Source organism: Cydia pomonella, chromosome 20 (assembly GCF_033807575.1).
Source record: "Cydia pomonella isolate Wapato2018A chromosome 20, ilCydPomo1, whole genome shotgun sequence".
Classification (NCBI taxonomy): Eukaryota; Metazoa; Arthropoda; class Insecta; order Lepidoptera; family Tortricidae; genus Cydia; species Cydia pomonella.
This window is the reverse complement of record NC_084722.1, coordinates 13,136,326-13,157,478: the sequence shown is the minus strand read 5'-3', so window position 1 is coordinate 13,157,478 and position 21,153 is coordinate 13,136,326. Positions and strand designations below refer to the sequence as shown.

The 21,153-nt window shown below is 37.8% G+C and overlaps 2 protein-coding genes across 3 annotated transcripts; both read right to left on the bottom strand.

The window, feature by feature from the left end:
• Positions 1-445: 445 nt before the first annotated feature.
• Positions 446-2,010, bottom strand: LOC133529151 (uncharacterized). The gene is made up of 2 exons (XM_061866790.1): positions 1,790-2,010; positions 446-879 (listed from the first exon to the last, which is right to left on the bottom strand). Exons 1-2 carry the CDS (start codon positions 1,899-1,901, stop codon positions 677-679), a joined length of 315 nt encoding a protein of 104 aa, XP_061722774.1. The 5' UTR covers positions 1,902-2,010; the 3' UTR covers positions 446-676.
• Positions 2,011-12,072: 10,062 nt separating this feature from the next.
• LOC133528912 (gustatory receptor for sugar taste 43a-like) lies at positions 12,073-19,407 on the bottom strand. Of its 2 annotated transcripts, XM_061866415.1 has the most exons (5): positions 18,841-19,407; positions 18,451-18,630; positions 17,558-17,667; positions 16,056-16,220; positions 12,073-15,517 (listed from the first exon to the last, which is right to left on the bottom strand). In XM_061866415.1, exons 2-5 carry the CDS (start codon positions 18,596-18,598, stop codon positions 15,452-15,454), a joined length of 489 nt encoding a protein of 162 aa, XP_061722399.1. In that variant the 5' UTR covers positions 18,599-18,630; positions 18,841-19,407; the 3' UTR covers positions 12,073-15,451. The 2 variants fall into 2 exon arrangements, with proteins under 2 accessions (XP_061722399.1, XP_061722398.1); XM_061866414.1 differs by lacking the exon at positions 18,841-19,407 and having other exon boundaries at positions 18,451-18,792.
• Positions 19,408-21,153: the final 1,746 nt, after the last annotated feature.

Here is a 21,153-nt window from a genome sequence, read left to right as displayed (position 1 = left end):
AACTAATTTCCATAATATCAATATCCAGAGAGAATAATGGGGTCTACGTTTGTATGGAGAAACGGCCGTCATTTTTCCTCTTAAATAATGTATCGAAATAGTCACGTGACTTGGTAGCATCTGTTATCCCGATACATCTTTTCTTTTTGTTTGGCATTTGTCAATGTACTATTGCAATCTTGGCCATTCTTGGCTAGGCCCCAGAACTACATAAATAAATATTGGTTATTCTTACACAAGTTGACTAAGCCCACAGTCAGCTCAAGAAGGCTTGTTTTGTGGGTACTCAGACAACGAGATATAATATTAAATACATAGAAAATACAGATGACTCAGGAACAAATATCTGTGCTCACACAAATATATGCCCTTACCGGGATTCGAACCCAGGATCATCGGCTTCTTAGGCAGGATCCCTACCCACTAGGCCAGACCGGTCATCGAAACTACTAGTATGGTCCACTAGTTCAATACGTAATTAAATCTAAAACAGCACAGCTGAACCGACGAAGTTCCACTGCAGACTTTAGAAAAATAGTCACCGTGGTGCAGTCGCAGTAGGTGCTGGTTGACTGTAGCTACGGCCCCGTGCACAGCTGAACCGATGAAGCCCCACTACCGACTATAGAAAAATAGTCACCGTGGTACAGTCGCAGTAGGTGCTGGTTGACTGTAGCTACGGCCCCGTGCACAGCTGAACCGATGAAGCCCCACTACCGACTAAAGAAAAATATTCACCGTGGTGCAGTCGCTCTAGGTGCTGGTTGACCGAAGCCGAGGCGCCGTGAACAGCTAAAGCAACGAAGCCCCACTGCAGCAGCACCAGCAGACCGAGACTGTAGGCCACGTAGTACGAGTTGTATATTAACATTATCCACCCTGAGAATTTTTTTTAATATTAGCAAAAATTGTGGTGTTTGATATGAATTCCCCCTAAGTTGGCTAAATTTAGTTAGAATCTAAGATGCTCTGAGCTCCCAGGCCCCACGGACCGAGGGTCTCGACAACGAAAGGAGCAAAGTTATAATTGGCGTCGAGACCCCTGTATTTCCGCCTTTTGAGGGCCTCGGCAGCCTCGGCAGAATGATTTGGCAAAACGGCTGGTTGACGTTACAGGGAACAAAAGAGCTGGCAGCTTCCTCGCTCAACGAATAAGCGAGGAAATGCTGCCAGTATCTTTGGCACTATTCCCCAGGGGCCCTCTTTAGATATAGATTTTTAGTTTTTAATTAGTTTAAGTTTGTATTGTACCTTTATTTACATTTTACTGTAATTCTTACTATTAATTGTATAAATAAATTGAATGTTAGAATCTATGATGATAGATGACAAATAAGATCCCATCGGATCTAGAAGAAATAGAAGGAACTCTTCAACTGTTTAAGCACACCTATACTGATTAGTATATTTTTTATAATAACTCGTAATTTTATTCTCGGAAAGCGACATTTGACAAATGAAGATGAAAATAATTTCAGACAGCTATTGGCCCATAGATAAATAAGTAAGTACCTTAAAACTAGCATATATATTATTATAAAATATATCTTTAAACAAAAAACACACAATTATGGCTGCGATGCAGTTCGCAACCCCGCAGTGTCAGGGAGCCGGCCGCGGAACAGTCTTGACACTCTTCGGCCAGAACTCCTGAACTTGATGATAACGACCATGGTGGCATTTTATTATGAATTCGTTTTTTTATTATGAATTGTTTTGTAAATATTTAAAAATCTTGTTTTCTCCTATGTTGCCCGTCTGTTTTGCAATATAGACCGTTTCCACTTACAATTGCATTCTTTTTCAATGAAGAAATTCGTCACGGTGTAGACCACAACAAACTGAATCGTTATGGCGCTCATCAATAAGCTAGTCACCGCGATGACGCCAATTTTCTCCATTTTTATGCATCTGGTATAATTTAGGTCAGCATTGATCTGCAAAAAGTAAAAAAAAAAATAACTCCGGAAATATTGAGCGTAACCAATTGTATTTAAACAAAAGCCGAAGCCATACCCTCCTAAGGCCCAGCCATAGAAATGAAAAATCCTAAATTTGCCACTAGAATTTGAACCTATAGTGCAGGGAATACAGTTGATTTTATTTTGTTTGAAAATTGAATGAAACTAACCAAATGCAACTCTGTTCCAATTGAATATGATTTAAATTTCATCGAACTGAATAAGTCCTATAGGTAGGACCTTGGGCCTTACGAGGATACAAAACAATGAAATTGTCGCAATCGCAACCTCTACCACGCGACCAGAACGTCGTAAGCGCCGTAAATTTCATGGCGCTTACGCGTTTAGGTCGCGAGATTTACGCTCCGCTTCTAGGGTTTGTTGTCAAAACAACAGCTCATAGCTTAAAATACGATACGATTGCAAAAAAGGTTTACTAGACATCTTGCTTATCGCTGTGGAACAGGCTGCCAAGCATATAACGCTAGACTTAAACAATTTAAACTAATTTCTCTTAGTAGTAGGCGTACTATGCTGGACCTAATGTTCCTGTACAAACTTCTAAACGACAAGATTGACTGCATGCATATGGTTAGTCAGATAGGGCTGAAAGTACCGTCTCGTTTACCACGTTATCCTTGTGCCTTACTCTATGTGCGTCGTAGTCGAACTAACCTATTGGCTCACTCCCCTTTGCCTCGCCTGGCTCGCCTATACAACAAGCATGCTAATAATGTCCCTTCTTTGGATGTGTTTCACGACAGTGAAGCCTCATTTAAAAACAAATTATTATCTGTTGACAACCTCAGCTAGCTCGGCTAACTTGATTACTTTTGTGTGGAAAATTTATTGTTCGTATTAAGTAGATGTTTTGTTAATTAATATCATATTTATATTAAGGTCTTATTCTGAATCTTAACTTAAATAATGCATGCTGTGATTGCCTTTAAGTGGGGGATCAATTATAAATGTGCTCTTTTAGTATGTAAATTATAGTATGTGAATTGTATCTTCTGTTGGTGATCCTAATAAACAAATAAACAAATAAACAAATACTGACTAATTTATGGCAGCCGTATTGTAATTCATTTTTTTTAAACACCGTTCTGTAAACTGTTGATGCTGACCGCACCTTATGCAGCTCCCTCAGTAACTTTATGAGTTTATCCATCCGGGTGGAGCCGCGGTACACGGCCAGGCTGGCTATGGCGAGCACCAGGCCGAGGTCGGAGATCCATACGAAAGCTGTCACGGCGGACTCGCCCACGTGGATACGCCTGCTTGGATCTTCTTGGAAGTCTAGAATTAGGGCTGCTAGGCTTACGAGATCTGAAAAGAAAGCTGTTTATAGAAATAAGATACTAAAACTTGGTGTTGATTATATAGAGAGTAATTCCGGGATAGATGCCCCACTTTTTGCAATAGCTTCGAAAAAAAAAGGAAAATTGAAAATGATTTATTTAGGTATCATAATTGCAGCTTATTACACAGTAGAAGAGTGTTACATTTTTAGGAGCATTCTATTGTTAGATAGCCTAGGAATAGTGTCCTGTTATAACTCAATAGTTCATCATTTTATAGCAATGTGTCCTGTACGTATGATAACTATAGTTCTTAATCTATTATTTTACTATACTTGTTTCGTTATAAGTCGTATAGATTTTGTATAAATCGTACTTTTTTTGACCCACCGTGGGGAATAGACGACTCGTCACAAAAATGGGCCAAAGGATAGATGCCATTTGAAATCAAACAAGCAAAATTAAAAATTATCAGTCTTTTATATTCATTATTTTGCCAACGTTATCGTAGTGTTCTAGGCGGTATTCCACATGTTCTCTTATATTTACGAGCCATTTGATCCTCTCAAACATAATCATTATTTGAAACATGTTACGGATAGATCTTAGGGCATCTATGGCGATTCGAATATGGAGCAACTATACTTTTAGCAGAAGATAGATGCCCTCTTCAATCAAAAACAAAGTAATAAAAAATCAAAATAATCCATACAGCCTAAGCTTCAATGCACCCAAATCAATTAATAAAATACCAATATTATTTTCACGCTCTTTGAAGTCTAACCACGGAAGGTGCCTAAGTGCCAAAGGGGCTGATTTAGTCGTATTCACGAACTCGCATGCGATTTTAGTTACATTGCGGACTATTGAGGTTACAACCAATTCAGGTCATGTCAAAAAATGTCAGGTCTGCCGTGGTATGGATGCAAAAAGAATGTTCCTTCAATCACCGCCCTCTAGGAAACCGCACCATTTTGTTTACATAGACCATTTTCTTGTGACGCACCAGAGTGTTTGAAATTACTGTATACAGTTTGTTAAATAGCCTCAGTACTCACTAATAACAGTCATGAAAACGCGGTTGTAGATGTCAAGCGGCGGCGACACCGCTATACGCCAGTCGGCTTCCGCGGCGGTGCAGCGCAGCGGGGCTACTCCTGAGCATCTCGAGATGCGTAGCACTAGCGATAGCGCGCCACCCACCAGACACTCTGTAGGGGGACCTAAGAAACAGAGAGCATAGGGCTAACCCTAACATTCCAGTAAGAGCTCCTAAGAGTGCATGTTTAACTACGTTAAAGTTCGTAACGACGTTAGCTAAGTTTCTCCTGAACATCTTGAGGTGTGTAACACCAAGGAAAGCACGTCGCCCACTGAGCACTCTGTAGGGATACCAGGTAAGGAGAGCGTTACGAATGACTCTGCTAATAACAGTCAAGAAAACGCACTGAAGACGAGTATCTCCTAGAGGCAGCCTCGGGTCGAGCGACTGCCTAGCTTCGAGGCGGTGCAAGTGGAGACGCTCCCTCAAGCGCGAGCCTAAGGTTAAGGCAGCGTCTTCACTTGCGAAGCCTCGGAGCGAGGCAGCCGCTCGACCCGAGGCTGCTTCTAGTGGATACGCGGCTAAATACGTCAAGCAGCGGTGACATCGCTATGCGCCGGCGTCCGCAGCGATGAAGCTCAGCGGGGTTACTCCTGAGCATATCGAGACTCGCAGTACTAAAAATTTCACTCTGTAGGGGGACCTGGTGAGGAGAGGTTAGGATGGTTGTAGCAAACATTGGTTAGTCGAGATAATTAGGTAATATGAGGTGAACTATTTTCAATCCACCAGCCCAAGTTCACAGTAAAGTGGTAGTTAAGTTTGCTTCGTTTCGTCTGCCCATCTCAAAGCTCTTTTACCTACTATAGGCACTCTGTAATGGACCTGGTAAACAAAGGGTTAGAACTGACTCTGCGGGGCTAGGATCTTAGACAGAGGGTTAGGACCGCTTGTAGTGACCATTTTTTATCGAAGTTAGGTTCGCTAGAGCTAGAAAATTGGTGCAATGTAACGCCATTGCTAGCGACTGCTGAAAATCAATTTATATGTCCTGTATAATTGACATTTCCTACAGCAAGGCATTCGGCAGTGCTGCTGTCGCAATTAGAATTCAATGATAAGGGTCGAAATACACCGGTAAAATGCGGTCTTTTGAATGTAAAGTCGGAATACTTGCTCCTGGTGGGTAATTTTGGTATTTGGAATTAATTCGGTGTAGGTTTAGTTATTGCATTGAAATTATAGCGTAGTGTTAAAAGGTTGGTTCTAGCTGGCCATTCTTGTTTTTATGTATTTTATTATATATGATAAATATGTTGTCCAAAGTTACACAATGTTTTAATCATTACCTTCTTGATGAACTTATTATATAAACCTGAATATTCACATTTTGTAACCTATTATTATTTTATTATTTGTTTCAAAAACAATGCAAAAAAATAATATAAAATACATGAACCGGCTACGCGGCTACCCACAATTATTCGATATACTTTTTTTTTCTTCTATAGATTATCTTCTTCTCTATACATTTTGGAAGGTGTTAACTAACCGGCTTACTTATCTTATACATATTGAATAATCTATAGTATATCGAAGAAGATATACTACAGATTATTCTGGATATATATCCAGAGGCCGTGAGTTCAAGTCTCACCCAAGACAGTATTTTTTCCACTTTTAAATTTATTCTAAGCTTAATAGCATCGTTCGCAGACGTTTCTGCTTGTTAAAAATTAATTTATGTATAAGATAAGTAAGCCGTTTAGTTAACACCTTCCAAAATGTGTCAAATTCCATCTAATTTCGTATCCAAACACACATAAATACATCAAAGTCATTCAAAAAACCATACCACAATACGCGTGACTACTCTGCTTTTCATTCTCCTGAAATGCCGTTGATTTCATGATTTACCGTAACAAAAGTTCATTTATTTTTTACACTCGATTCCCTTCATATTCTTAAACGTAATAATATCATACGAGAGCCTTTACACTATGTTTTAAAAAGTCGTAAGTCACCACGAGTGTCATATAAAGATACGTCTTATCGTGTTCGGGCGGAGTACACTGAAGTCAGACGAGTGATTTACCGCGGAAGCTTTTATCGACTGAGGACTTAACGTCCACCGGGTCCGTGTATACACACGGTGATGCTGAGGTACAGTCCGATATAAAAATACCTGACCACGTTAAGTTTTCATGCCAAGTGCTACGTCAAGCATGGAGCTTAAGGCGAAAGTGGAGGACTTGCAAGAAATCACCTATTCATACAAACGTTGTCCTCATTTTCCTGTCTAGATATTAACATTATGGAAAATATTCTGACACGGTTTGTAGTATATCAACCACAGTTCCATAGTTGATACATGCCCACTTGAAGTTTTCTAGCACTAATGCTAAGTGAGCCGAGCCCCGGACGGTCAGACGGACAGACAGACGGCTATAGCGAAACTATAACTACTATAAGGGGCGTTGACTTCGTAACCCTAAAGACCTAAAATCATGAAAAAAAAATACTCCAGTTAAGAGGAAAGAGGACGGCCGCTTCTCCATACAAACGTAGTCCCCATTTTCCTTTGGATATTGACATTATGGAAAATATTTTACATGATTTGATGTATATTAATCATACTATGTCCTACGTTTGACAATTCAAAAACATAATGACTTTCGGACAAATATGATGTACAGATATACCGTTCATTTGTTGTAAGAGTTATAATAATGTTTTATGTTAATGCTTTTTTTATTATAAAAGTCGTTACCAACGCAAGTCATCATAAACAGGGTAGGTAAATACAAACAAATAATTTAGAATATTTAAATGGATGTTTCGAACGTTGATTGGCTGGTTAGCTTCACAATTTAGAGGTAGACGATTTATGTAGGTATACTAGGTATTTATTGAACTTCAACTTACATTTTTAACACGTCGGTTGCAAACAACAACACGTTACAGTAACACGACGCCTAGCCAAGACAATCGTACATCGACAGACGCCAAACGAAAAGATAAAATTTACCGGAATGACAGATGCTACGAAAAGTCAAGTGACTATTTCATACATTTTTCAAATTTCGATTGCCTAGGCCCCCAGATATATTATGCCTAGGTATCGGAGTTTTCATCGCACGGTAAGACTAATAGCGAGCTATGGAGTCGACATTAGCAATAAAATTCAACTCATATTCATACTCATACTCATTCATCTATTTAATAAGTGATTTTAATTTTATAATCAAGAACTAGAATTTTGACGAGTTATATGTATACTATCTTTTAATTTTGTTTTTGAATATATCATTATTACAAATAAGACCAATTACCATTTTTCGTATTAATTATATATCGAAATTTCTAAAAAAACAATATGTATATTAAAGGAGGTAAAAATAAAATGAATATAAATTAATCAATAAAAAAATGGTCATTATTCCTATTTGTAATATTTATGTCACGAAGGACAAAATTAAAGGATCGTTTATAAACATTCTTGTCATTGTAAAATTAAAATCACTACTTAATTAAATAAATTAATGAGTATGAGTATGAATATGAGCTGAATTTTATTGCTAATGTCGATTCCATAACTCCTTATTAGTCTTAATTACCGTGCGATAAAAACTTCGATGCCTGAATTTATGCCTATTGCGGGATGCCGGTCCAGCCGGCCCTTCAGAAATGTAGGTACAATTTATTATTTGTAATACGTCTAACTATAGTCAACATTATTAATGTTCTCATGATCCTTTTATTTTTTTAAGAGTTCGCAGCAAGCTTGGCCGAATTTACAAACGGCGTTTCGTTGTCAGTTAAACGAGACAGTTAAAACGAAATGAAACCTTGCACATATAATGACATGAGGTATATCTAATTCTGTAATTAGTTTATATAGCTCCAGTTTAAAAAACAAACGAAATAGGGCAAAAACAATGAAAAAATTAAATTTGCTTTTTTTTTTACTATGGCATCTGAAGCTACATAAACTGTGTAAGTATAGGACTAAATATGCCTTTTCCTATTGTAAGTACAAAGTTTCAGAGCAATCTAGCTCATCATCATCATCATTTAAGAGCATGTCTCTTGTCGGTGGAGTAGACGCCAGTTTTCGCGGTCCTCGGCCAAGTTCTTTAGGTCCCTGTAAGAGACGGCATTTGCATTTGCAATCTAGCTAGTCGTTTTAACCCTTTCTGTACGGGGACTTGGAACGCCTAGCACCGCCTCAATACGGGCATGTCTTTGCGAGAGTCGGCGGTTAGACATATTTTCACTTACGTGTATTTTCTAAAATATAACAGCTGTGCGGTTGAAATTTTGTACACACATTAAAAACATTATGCACTTTTGATAACTACTCACTTATTGCACTTATAATCACTAGTACTTTATATTTGACGCGTAATATCTCTCACTAAAAAAAGTATAAATGTAAGTTACTACAAGCGATTTTAACTATTGTTAGTTTTGTAAATATTAGTTTATGATATTTTGAATAGAACAAGGCCTTGAAATGATAATAATTATTAACAAAATGCAAAAATATCAACCGTTTTAGAGCAACATAAAAACACGACTGCCATTTGAATAAAATAGTGAAGTGCACCTATCGATACAGTTGTCGATATTTATCTGTACTGCTCAAGGGTAAAAATAAGAAAGTGTAGCAGAGATCATTACTATTTTAATCTTAAGAACATATAATTATTTTTTATTACCATACACTGTAATATAATCCAATTTTATAACTTTTTTTTATAATTATTCTATAAATCACGAAATTTACAACTATAACACTTGCAACTAGCCTAACTACTAAAACTCGATGAAATATAAAACAACACTATTTGCCGCCATATTGAGTTACTTTTTCTGCACTCGTGGAGTACGGGTGTCAACCCCAGTTGACAGAAAAAATGCGGGATTTTTAAATAAATATTTGTTTTAACGCCATCTACCAGAATGTTTTGCCATTTTTTTCTTTGAATCTATACTAATGCTACTACTAAATATCATCGTTATTACCAACATATAAGGTCTAAGTTGGTTGAAAAAAAAATTCAAACTTCGTCCTTGTTTCGATCAACTATAGTTGACACCCGTACTACAGTGATGATGCCTAATTGGCAACTCTGGTTGTCACCCGTACAGAAAGGGTTAAAATCAGAGCGTAACTATGTTTGTTTTGAAAACCGAGCTTGCTGGGGGCCCTTAACAATGAACTCCTTTTAAAACATAAGTATTTAAAAACCTCTTAATGATTACATGAATCATTTTACAAAAGAAGGTTGAGAGGTTTCAACCCTTCTTAGTAGGTATTGAAAAAAAGACTAAAATTACAACAACTTAACAAACATTATTTATTTCATAAAATACACATGTTTCACATTCCATTTTAGAACTCCTTATTTCGATACATTAATTTTTTTTTTTTTTTTTTTTATAGGACATTATTACACAAATTGACTAAGTCCCACAGTAAGCTCAATAAGGCTTGTGTTGAGGGTACTTAGACAACGATATATATAATATATAAATACATAGAAAACACCCATGACTCAGGAACAAATATCCATGCTCATCACACAAATACATGCCCTTACCAGGATTTGAACCCGGGACCATCAGCTTCGTAGGCAGGGTCACTACCCACTAGGCCAAACCGGTCGTCGAAATACATTAAGTAATAACCCAAAATGACGTTGCTGTTTATTATTATTTTTTATTATGTACTTATGAAATTATATATTTTTAAATACATTTTTCTTTCTCTTGACTGTACAGTCGCCTAATGTAGCCAGAAATATGTATTATTCAAAATGATCATTTAAAATTAGAACAAATTAAATCACACATAATCAATAGAAATTCTATTTTTTTATTTCTTATTTTCATTTATTACGGTCTACCAACAGTTATTACATCCAATACATTTAAATAAAAAAAAAAAAGAGACATTCAGTGATGCATAACTAATTATAGGTAAACACAGCATGCAAAAGAAAAACAATTTCTTACTTAACATAAAATAAAAGTTATAGGTTAAATAACAAATATAAATTAAACTTGTGTATACTATAGATTAATATTCAATTATTTTCGGAACCTGAGCAATGAATCAGAATGAATATCGCAGAAGTGGCTAAGTTTGTTGTACTTATAATCTACACAGTCGTGGAATGGGTGAATTAGCGCCTAAGACGGTTTTCCTAAATACCGGAGACAAAAGGTCTATTGTGTTCCTAGGATATCTATATGGGACTCTAAATCTAATTTTGTGCAAAAGTTATGGACAATCTATATAATTTAAAAATATATATTATACAAATTGAAGATCAAGCAAGTTTCTTCGTTTATCAAGGGTATTCATTTGGAAGTGTTGTAATCTTACTGAATAAGATGTATATTTGCTAGCTAATGGTGTGTGACTAGCAGGGGCGGATTAAGAAGGCGCGGGGCCCTTAGCACAATAATCGCGGGGCCCCCTGGTTTGAAAAAAAAAAGATTAAGTGCGAGTCGGACTCGCACCCCGAGGATTCAGTACCATCACAAAGTTTTTACGATGTCTTAATTTTTTTCGACTCGTTCTCGATTAGTTTTTAACATGTTATGCAGTGTATTTTTTAGGGTTTCGTAGTCACCTAGAAACTCTTATATAAGTAGTTTCGCCATGTCCGTCTGTCCCTTTGTCCGAGGGTTTGCTCCGTTATTTTTAGTGCTAGATAGCTGTAATTTGCCATGGATACATAAATCATGCATTGCGACAGAACGGGTAAAATAAAAACTATAAAAAAAAAATTATTTTTGCTTTGATGATAGTGTGGCGTATGGATGGATAAGGTCTTTCAAAACGAATAGGTAACGGTCTCCAAAAACCCTTTTTTTAAGTTATTATTTTCGGAAATAATCGCTCCGAAAGAAAAAACAATGTGAACCATGGGCCCCAAAAATATAAAAAAAAAACCGTGAAACAAAAGCTTAATAAATACTTTGAATGAGAACTATAGCGAAAATGATCGGTTTAGTCGCTTTTGGGTTATTGCAAAAAATCTTCTCTTCTTACTAAAAAGACGTACATAGCGCTGCAAAGGTCCCTTATGCTTGTAATGTAATGTAAATGATACTTACAAATAGCCACCGTTTGGCTTTTTTTGACTGAATGGTAACAATAATAAATATAAAATAAAAAGTAAAATTAACGGAGCCCCTACACAAGAAATGTTTTTTTTTGTGTCTGTAGTTCGTGTCATCCAGGAAGCCGCGCCCCACTCCTCCTCCCAATCGCCTATAGTACCTACAAGTGTGGTGTGCAACCTTTTACTAGTATAGTAGTTCTGTCTATACACATTAATTAGTAGACATAACTACTACATTGCCAAAAACTTGCAGATTTGTACTATAAGCGATTAGGAAGAAGAGCGGGGCATGTCTTCGTGGATGACACGAACTATAGGTATATGACGTCATTTAAAATCCGAAGTATTTTCCTTATTTATTTATTTTAAGGAATTCCGATTTTTTTATTTAGCCATTTTAAAATAGCCGAATCTTAATGAAGTTGGCACAGTTCCTTTCTTCTATATAGGTTTCCTCCTTACCTTCGGTTTTCATCATCAGATCAGGTCGATTTTGCCAAATTTTGACAAACGGTCAAAAAACTAGTTTGCAGATGGTTTGCAGATTTTGAAAACAACTTACGAGTATTGCAAGTTAAATAAAAGCATGTAGGGATACTGTTTAACAACATCAATATTATTAAGTTTAACAAAAGCTTGTAAAAATAGGTGAAAAGTGAGTCGGACCTAAGAAGTGGGACCTAATGGCTAAGTGAGCCAAAAAACAAGGCCAAAGGCTGAGCTCCACGAGCTGAATATTCGAACCACCCGATTTTGTAGCGTTCCCGTGCGAAGCTGAAGGCCAAGCTGCAGGAAAGCAGAGCCTAGAATGAAACCAATGCCATAGTATGAACGAGGCCGTAGGCCGAGGCCGCCTATATAAGGGCGGAGGCCCGGAGCGTTCTATCGCGGCGTGCCACCATGCAAAGGCTGAACTGTAGGAGAACAGAGTTTGGAATTGAACCAATGTGATCTCGGCTCGCCTGCTGCTCGGCCGCCTTAGTTCTTGCTCGAAGGTGCGACTTGCTGGGATGCTTTGGGTATCGGGCCCTATGTAGGGCTTTACATCCGGCATATGCGAATGCAAAGCCCTGCATAGGGGCCCCGCTGTTTTATTTTTATAACATTTTGACAATTAGATCATATGTATCACGGCTTTGCAGCAACTCGGCATATTTTGGGCGCCCGGCCAGCCGTAGAGGAGCGCGTCCTTTGGCCTACTACGGGCTCAAAGCTGATCATAATTAGGCATTAGCTGTAAGGTGCAATTTGTTATTTGAAATAATAATTTATAAATAAATCATCCTTCATTGCTTTTCACTAATATGTTTTTAAACACAATATCTTCTTTTGTTCGTTTCCTAGCTCTATTTCCTGCAGCTTAGCCATGCACAAAAGTTTTGAGAAAATGCACCTTCGGTTTTCTGCTAAACTCTGCTCTTGGTCTTTGCGTAAGCCTAAAAATTCTTTAAATTTGGTATCGTCATAAAGAAAAATAGACAGGATAATAAAATAATAATAATTGATCAATATTGTTACTGACTTACGAAAAAAAATACATTGTAAATAAAATGTGGTAGTACAGGATCCGCGGAGTGCGAGTTCTACTTGAACTTGGCCGGTTCCGCGTGCCGAACTCGCATGGTCAGAGTCGGAGCGCGGGGCCCCCCTAGGCGCGGGGCCCTTAGCATATGCTTTTTCTGCTGTTCGGTTAATCCGCCACTGGTGACTACATCCATGCCAAAGAAATCGTTTCTGAATTCTTTGAGGCAATGAGTTGAATAGTGAGGCTGCCATACCGTATTCCAAGATATTGCGAACGAAGGGGTTATATAGAAGGATTTTGGTTTTTACTGTTCGAAAATGTTTACCGGTTCTTATAATAAAGCCTAGAATTTTAGAAGACTGCTTAATAATAGCATCGATGTGCGGTACCAAGGTCATCTTTTTGTCAAATATAACTCCTAGGTGATCAAGTTCATTAAGATATTCCCCAGCGATATGGTAGGATGAATCGATATGGTTATAATTTGTAGTAAATTTTATATGTAAACATTTTTATGTTCAACTGCATGGCGTTGTCAGCGCACCATTGATTTACTCTGTTAAGGTCACTTTGCAACAGATCCATCTCACTAGGTGTGGTTATTCGCCTAGCAAACTTTAAATCGTCGGCGTATAAAAACGGACAGGAATTCACAAAACAATTTTGTACATCGTTTATAAAAATATTAAATAGGATAGGACCAACGTGAGATCCCTGCGGAACTCCTGAACTGATGGCATGCATCTCAGAACGATGTCCATTAACTACAACATAGAACGCTCTTTTATCCAAATATGATTTAAGCCAGGAGAGAAGAGATCCTGAGTATCCCAACGAGACAAGTTTATGATAAAGTACTTACAGAATGGGAAATGCGATAAAAGGCTTTGCTAAAATCCGTCTACGTATATGGTATTTCGTCTAATTGCGTGTGATCATCAATGGCCTCCACGACATATTCGGTGCAGGATATCAAATTAGGACATTTGGGCGTAGCTCTGGTAAATCCTGGTGCTCAGTTATGACGTACCTAAAATGTAACTCAATGAATGGACATACCAAAGGTTCAAAAACTTTTGCAAAAGTTGACAGGCTCGAAATTACTTCACACGGTAAGGTAGAAGTACTAGTGCTCGACGTTGCACTAGTACTCAACATGGGCACTTTATGTCAAAGTGACAGTTCGAATACAGAAAGATCTTCATTGTTCAAATTTAACCTATATTTCCATGAAATAGAGTGCCCATGTCGGTGACTAGTGCAACGACGAGCACTAGTACTTTTATCTTATTTCCTCAGTCTGGCAATAAACCGATAAAATCTGCGCAGCAAATAAAGTACATATCAGCAGGGCTATGATGCTTTTGTTATCGTATCATTAATCATTTAATGCGTGGAATTACGTTTATCTGATAAGTGATTTAATTCGGTATAAAGTGGCGAGGATAACGTATAGGTATATTTTGAGATTTTGAAAAATCTATTTATAATTCTATGACTTAAGGCGTAATTTAAAGTATAGATGATTAATTACATTCTACCATTTATATTTATATGACATTAAAAGTTAAAAATTATCCATGGTTTGAGCTTTTGAAAAATAAATTCTAAACACGTATACTTCAAGCGTATTTTAATGAATAGTTGGCTAAATGACATAGTATCACTTATCCATATTTGAAATTTATAGTTAAATGTTATCCATGATTTAAGCGTTTGAAAAATAACCTCTAATTATGTTTACTAAAGGCGTCTTTTTATGAATAGTTGGCTAAACAACGTAATTTATTAAACTACTTTAGTTGCTATTGGTGATGTGTCTTTTAAAGAAGTAAAACACTCGAAAACTTTTACAGTCAGTAAATCTATTAGCTTGGCACCCCACATTTGTATGCAGGAGTCCTAAGCTAATAGTTTTGCTGGCTGTACATAACCACACAACTTCCTCATGGACAATCACTATGGAAACTTTTCACGTTTTTCTTCTGCGTTACCGACACAAAATAACAACTACCTACCATAAGTTAGGTGCGTCCACAGATAAGTACGCCCGTTCTTATTATCAAACACATACAGACACATATTGTGTGCCTTAAGAACAGGCTTCAGAAATGGGATGGTACATGCAAATCCCATAAAATAAGTATTTATGAGCAACATTTTATCATAAACAAGAGACAAGAGCTGCTTAAGTATGGCGTTTCATTGATTTTTCTTTGTTTCAAAATTAATGGCGCCATAGGTACATCCCATGACTGGAGCAAAAAACATATAGTTTTAATTTGTTAATAATAGTGAAACCAATTGCAGTATCTTTCATTACATCTATAGAACATTCAACTTTTAACGCATAAAGTGGTAGAAATTTTACAGGTGCCGAGAAAATATCAAAATACTCCAAATTTTCTCTTAAATGTCCCAAGACTGGTGCCGTTACCATAATTATATTCTATTATTTTAGAGCTGAGGCTAGTTCTATCGTTTCAGTCATCTGTGTGTGAATAGAACTGCACAAGAATGATGAGATAGGTCGCCACGCCGCCAAACATCTGTAAAGTAAACAGATCTTTTATAAAGTTATTTTTATTTTCCTAAATGCCTTTTACTCCTCGCCAATTTTAGCAAGGTGGATTCTGCTATAGGTAACTGACTCTCAGGGGGCTTAGACAAGATGATCGTATTTTTGAACCAAAGTTTCGGTATGAATAACGCTAGACTAGAGAGCTGGATTTTTTAAGGTACTATGTAGTCAGTAGATTTATAAAAACATACCAAGTTTTATTATACTTTAGATTTTATAGATAGTTTAATTTTCACTATCTGAACCATATGAAATCCGTGTCATAGAGCCTTCTACGAAATTTAGCATGTAGAAGCTGTACTGTTTAACCAATATGATGGCTTTATAGAGTTAGAGCTTGTAAAGTAAGGACTTATAGAGTTAAAGGGCTAGGATAAACGGATTAAAAGTCTTGGTATTAAGAGATCTGATGACTTTTTAGTTTGAAAACTATAGGCGTATGTTAGTCTTGGCAACACTTTACATGAAATGTTTTTGATGAATTTTTTTATTCATGTATAGCTTACCGAAGCCACGAGCGGCCGACCGAGGGTGAGCACGCCGAGCGGTGAAAACTTGATATTAGACAGGCAAATCTGTTTTGCGAAGTGATCCAACTCCCGGGCCAGAAGCTTGCTCTTCGGCGCCAGGCGGACGGTTACTCGGCTTAGCAGGAACTTGGTAGTTTCTCTCTGATAAAAGAATTTTTTTTCGTTATTAAGTATGTATGATACCGCTACCCTCAAAGAGCATCTAGAGCGATGCTCTGGACACGCTTCGAACTGTTGAATGCGGACAGCGCTTCTTCTTCTTCTTTGTCGGTCCCTCATTATTGAGTATCGTGACCATTTGTCCTGTGATTTGTCTTCATCGGTCTCGATCTCCCGTAGCCCTCACCGCTTGATGGAGTTTGCCTGTGACCTTCTTAACTTGGTCGGACCATCTAGTTGGTGGGAGGCCCTGCGGTCTTTCACCTTCCACTTTTCCGAGCACGATCGCTTTCTCCAAACTTTCATCACCTTTACGCATAACGTGAACAAAGTAGGATAGCAACCGATATTGGCATATGGTGGACAGATTATGGTGGACAGCGCAATTGGCCCTGAATGTCATTATCTTATACCTTTAAACGAGCAATTCTTGTATATATATATTTCTGTGATCTCGGAAACGGCTCTAACGATTTCGCTGAAATTTGGTATATGGGGGTTTTTGGGGGTAAACAATCGATCTAGATTATATTTAGAGTCTTATGTTTGGGAAAACGCGTGTTTTTGAGTTTTCATGCGTTTTTCTTTCGACGCAGAATATGGTCGCTAATTTCGTGTTGTCGGCCGCTGTCCGTCTGGTCCAGCGGGTTAAGACGCGGCGGACGGCTAGAAACGAGTGTTACTGGTTTGAATCTCGCCCGATTAACTTTTGTTTTTTTTTTATATGTTCAAGTTTATATATAATTATTTTATTTTTATTGTTTTAGACAAGTTTAATTTAGTAAAAAAATGTAGTTAAGATTATCACCTATACACTACCATAATATTACAATAAATAGTTATAAGTTATAACCGAGCAAAGCTCGGTCGCCCAGGTACTTTATCATTAAAAAGCGTTAAGAGCATGCGACTTTCAATGCGGAGGTTGCGGCCAGTGAGTTTTTCGAAACTTGTGAGGAGAACGAACTAATCCCAATAAGGCCTAGTTATCATAAGATGTTCATTTAGATTCGGAGTTGTAGGTGCTGTTGTCCAGTATTGGGTGTTTTGTAATATGGCAAACCTGCATGGTGCAGCCACCGCGCGCACTGGCCGGTGATGAAAAAACTATGCCAGTGTCGCTTGGCTTTTGTTTCTTTCATGAAAATTTTGTCATGCTCTTGAGCATTTGCGATATGATGATATTATGCTGTTAGAATTGGAATGAAATGAAAATATTGCTTATATGAATATGGATGACAATATTTTCTTTTTCAATGTGCGCATCAATGTGTAAAAAAACAGTAAGTAACGTAATTGCAGACTAACATCTAGATTACCTGTTCATGCGTCCAGTGGCAAGGTTCGACGGTCAGCAGAAGAATGGCTATCTGCAGAAAGGTCCAACAGAGCGGCACCAGCACCACCTCCAGCACATTTGCGTTCGAATCTTAAAGCAGATAATTACTTTAATCGATTTACCATTGGGTTCGGTGTACCAATCGGTTTACTACATTATTATTACTACATATAGAACCTTCAGAGAATTAGTATTTTGCACTATGAGTTGTTGTTGTTTTGGCAACAAAACATAGAAGCGGAGCGTAAATCTCGCGACTTAACCACGTAAACGTCATGGATTTTAGGGTGCTTATGATGTTTTAGTCGCGTGGTACAGTTTGCGATGGCGACAATTTCATTCTTGAAACAAAATATATTACTTTCCTTATCCGCGAAAAAGTAATTAATGTTCTAGTCAATCAGTGCTAACCCGTTATACTTGCGTGTTTTTACACCTCCCACCGCAAAAATAAATACGCAAATAAGGCCCTCAGCACACGGAGGGTAAGCGTAGGCGTATCGTAAGAGCGTTACGAGTACGAGACACGTAGAATTCTGGCCACCAAGCGTCGCGTGAGCGTTATAGTATTCCAAGTGAAATCTCTTTAGTTAAAATGGCGTCAACGGCGTGGCGTCAGATGTCTTCGGCGGATGTATATACGATCTTACTTTCTCGTCAGATGTAGAAGATTTTTTTTATTGATTGTCAGAAGTTTTGTTTTTCGTCGTAATGACGAAACTAATGAAATGGAACTCCTTTGCGACAAGTATTTTAGGTACATCTTGGGGCTACTTAACTTTGTTATGATTGTAAAAAGAATGACATCTTTTAAACTAGGTATTTTTTCGAATTTACATTTTTTCTTTTAAAAATTATAATAAATAAACTCACTTAAAGCCCGCAATGAGTAGTACGGAGTGACTAAAAGATGCAGGAACACGGCCATAAGAATGGCTATGATGATTGTGCCGTTGGTCTCGTTCATCTGTCTCATCAGCTCGCCGATGTGCCCGTACGAGGAAGCGAGACGGCGAACCATGGACTGCAGTTGCAATGGATACGCGGCGAAGTCTGATGAAAAAAAAAATTAGAGTAACTATAATATTAATATGATATGACAGGGATCTTTACTATAAGTATATTAAATAGATATCAATTGAAATCAAAAGCAATTGACTTATTAAATAAAAGGGCTTATTGTGAGAATAAAAAAAAACTGTAAAAAACAGTTTTTAATTGCTAATCCTTATTTCCAATTAATTACACCATTATTTACGTAACTGGTGACCGAAGAGCCGGCGGCGGCGGCTTCCTCGCACAACGTATCAGTATTGCGATACAACGAGGAAATGCCGCTAGCATCCTTGGTACAATGCCTCAAGGGCCTATTTTAGATATAAGCTAGTTATAGTTATCATCTGTATATATCCATTATGTATATTGTTATTGTCAATAAATAGATTACGTCATTACACCATTGAGAAAAGGATATGCTACTACTACTGAAAACACCAAGATGTCAACTAAGTCAAATAATAGGATTAATAACAGTACACACACTAAACAAACACCTACATAATATAGGAACCTAAAACTGACAGCCCCATGTGCAGAGCGTGCATGGAAGATGAGGAAACAGCGAAACATATTCTCCTAGACTGCAAGCAGGTAGAGGTATACAGGAGTTAATACCTAGGTAATCCGTGCACACTAAAGGAAGCATTTAGCAATCTGAAGACTTTGCCAGGTTTCGTGGAGGAGCTGGGGTGGTTAGAGTAGCGCTGCCTCGTTTCACGCAAAATAGGCACAATGGTTGTCGATTTGCGGAAAATGCCCAGCAAGATTAACTAACTAAATACAAAAGCATATGCTAATTATAATAATGTACTTACCTGGAGGAGCTATATCATAATGCCCCTCTATGAAGCAGTCCACCCTGGGCTTCGGAGGACTCAGGTATACTTCTGACATTGCAGTTTCTTTGGCCTTCAGCTTCACTGTATACATAAGAAAAAAATATTAATTTAACTAATAATCTTGGGACAATAGCTGGTCCCTGAATAATGGTCCCTATGAGGGCTCCTCTACATGATGGCCCAGCGTAAGCCAGTCTGAGGGACGCAGCTATGCGGTGAAATGAGATATCAATATAACTTACTCGCTCTAACGCGTAAATGCGTCCCTTGGACTGGCCTGCGCTAGGCCATCGTGTAGAGGAGCCCTGACAGGTCATTTTTAGGGCTCCTCTACACGATGGCCCAGCGTAGGCCAGTCTAAGGTACGCAGCTATGCGGTGAAATGAGATAGCAATATCACTTGCTACCTCTAACACATAAATACACACAAACACAGCACAGCGGATGTCATTCCAGATCTAGAGCAGAACCCAACTGGGGAAGTACCTCCACCTTACAGAAAACAGCAGCCAAATAACACTAGACCCTACTCATAGTGTTGTGTTGCTGCCGGTGAGTAAGGTTGCCAGAGCTCAACGAGGGGGGGCGGGTTTAGGGTCGGCAACGCGCATGTAACTTCTCTGGAGTTGCAGGCGTACATAGGCTACGGACACTGCTTACCATCAGGCGGGCCGTATGCTTGATTGCCACCGACGTAGTATAAAAAATAAATAAATAAATGCGTCCCTAAGACTGGCCTACGCTGTGCCATCGTGTAGAGGAGCCATTATATGGAGCTGCGGTGGCGGCATGGTTGCATTTTTATCGCCTGTTAGTTTGTCTATCACTTTCGCACTTACCTACTTGTTAGAACGTGACAGGCATGGGGACAGGCGATAAAATGCGACTTTGCTACAGCCAGCTATCATGATATTTTTTTGGAATTTTAACACATAAATCTATGCAGAAACGTACCTAATAAAAATATGGTAAAAAGATATTTCGACAATACCTAGGTTGTCCCTAGCTATGTATATATTGACATTTTCTTTTTTGTCGTGACATTTCTTTATTTATTAATTTTAAATTTTTATATTTTTTGTTTTAATGTTAAGTTGACGATCTTTTAGTGAAAGCCTTTGTTTTATCCTTTTGTGTAAAATACTGTGTCTTTTTCTTTAAGAAATAAATAAATCTAATCTAATCTTTAACTAGATTTAGTTATAAAACACTATCACTATTTGTCATATCCGAATAATTGGAAGGCCCTATTTTTTCCTTTTTGGATGTTAAAAAAACCTAAGTTTCAAAACTTTGAGGTCTTGTATTTTTTAATTATTTCCACATATTTTTTAAGTTTCCAATCATAAATTACTCATTTTCTATCTATTTAACATCACTCTTTGTCATATCCGAATAATTAAAAGATATTTATTCAACTATTTTATAAATTAAGCGCAACCTAAGGAGACTTTAAGAAACTGTCCTAGGGACTATTACTGGACGTGAGAGCTATAGTCTAGTGGTACATATAGATTGTGTCATTCACGAAATGTCATATTATTAAAGTTTAGGTTTGACCAGACTGCGCGTCATCGTGGATAACATGTAGCCACAGAGACACATTACGTACCGCAAAACGGCCCATTTAGTCCAGGGGGCCTAGCCAAAATGGCAATCGTTGATAGGAAACGCCATT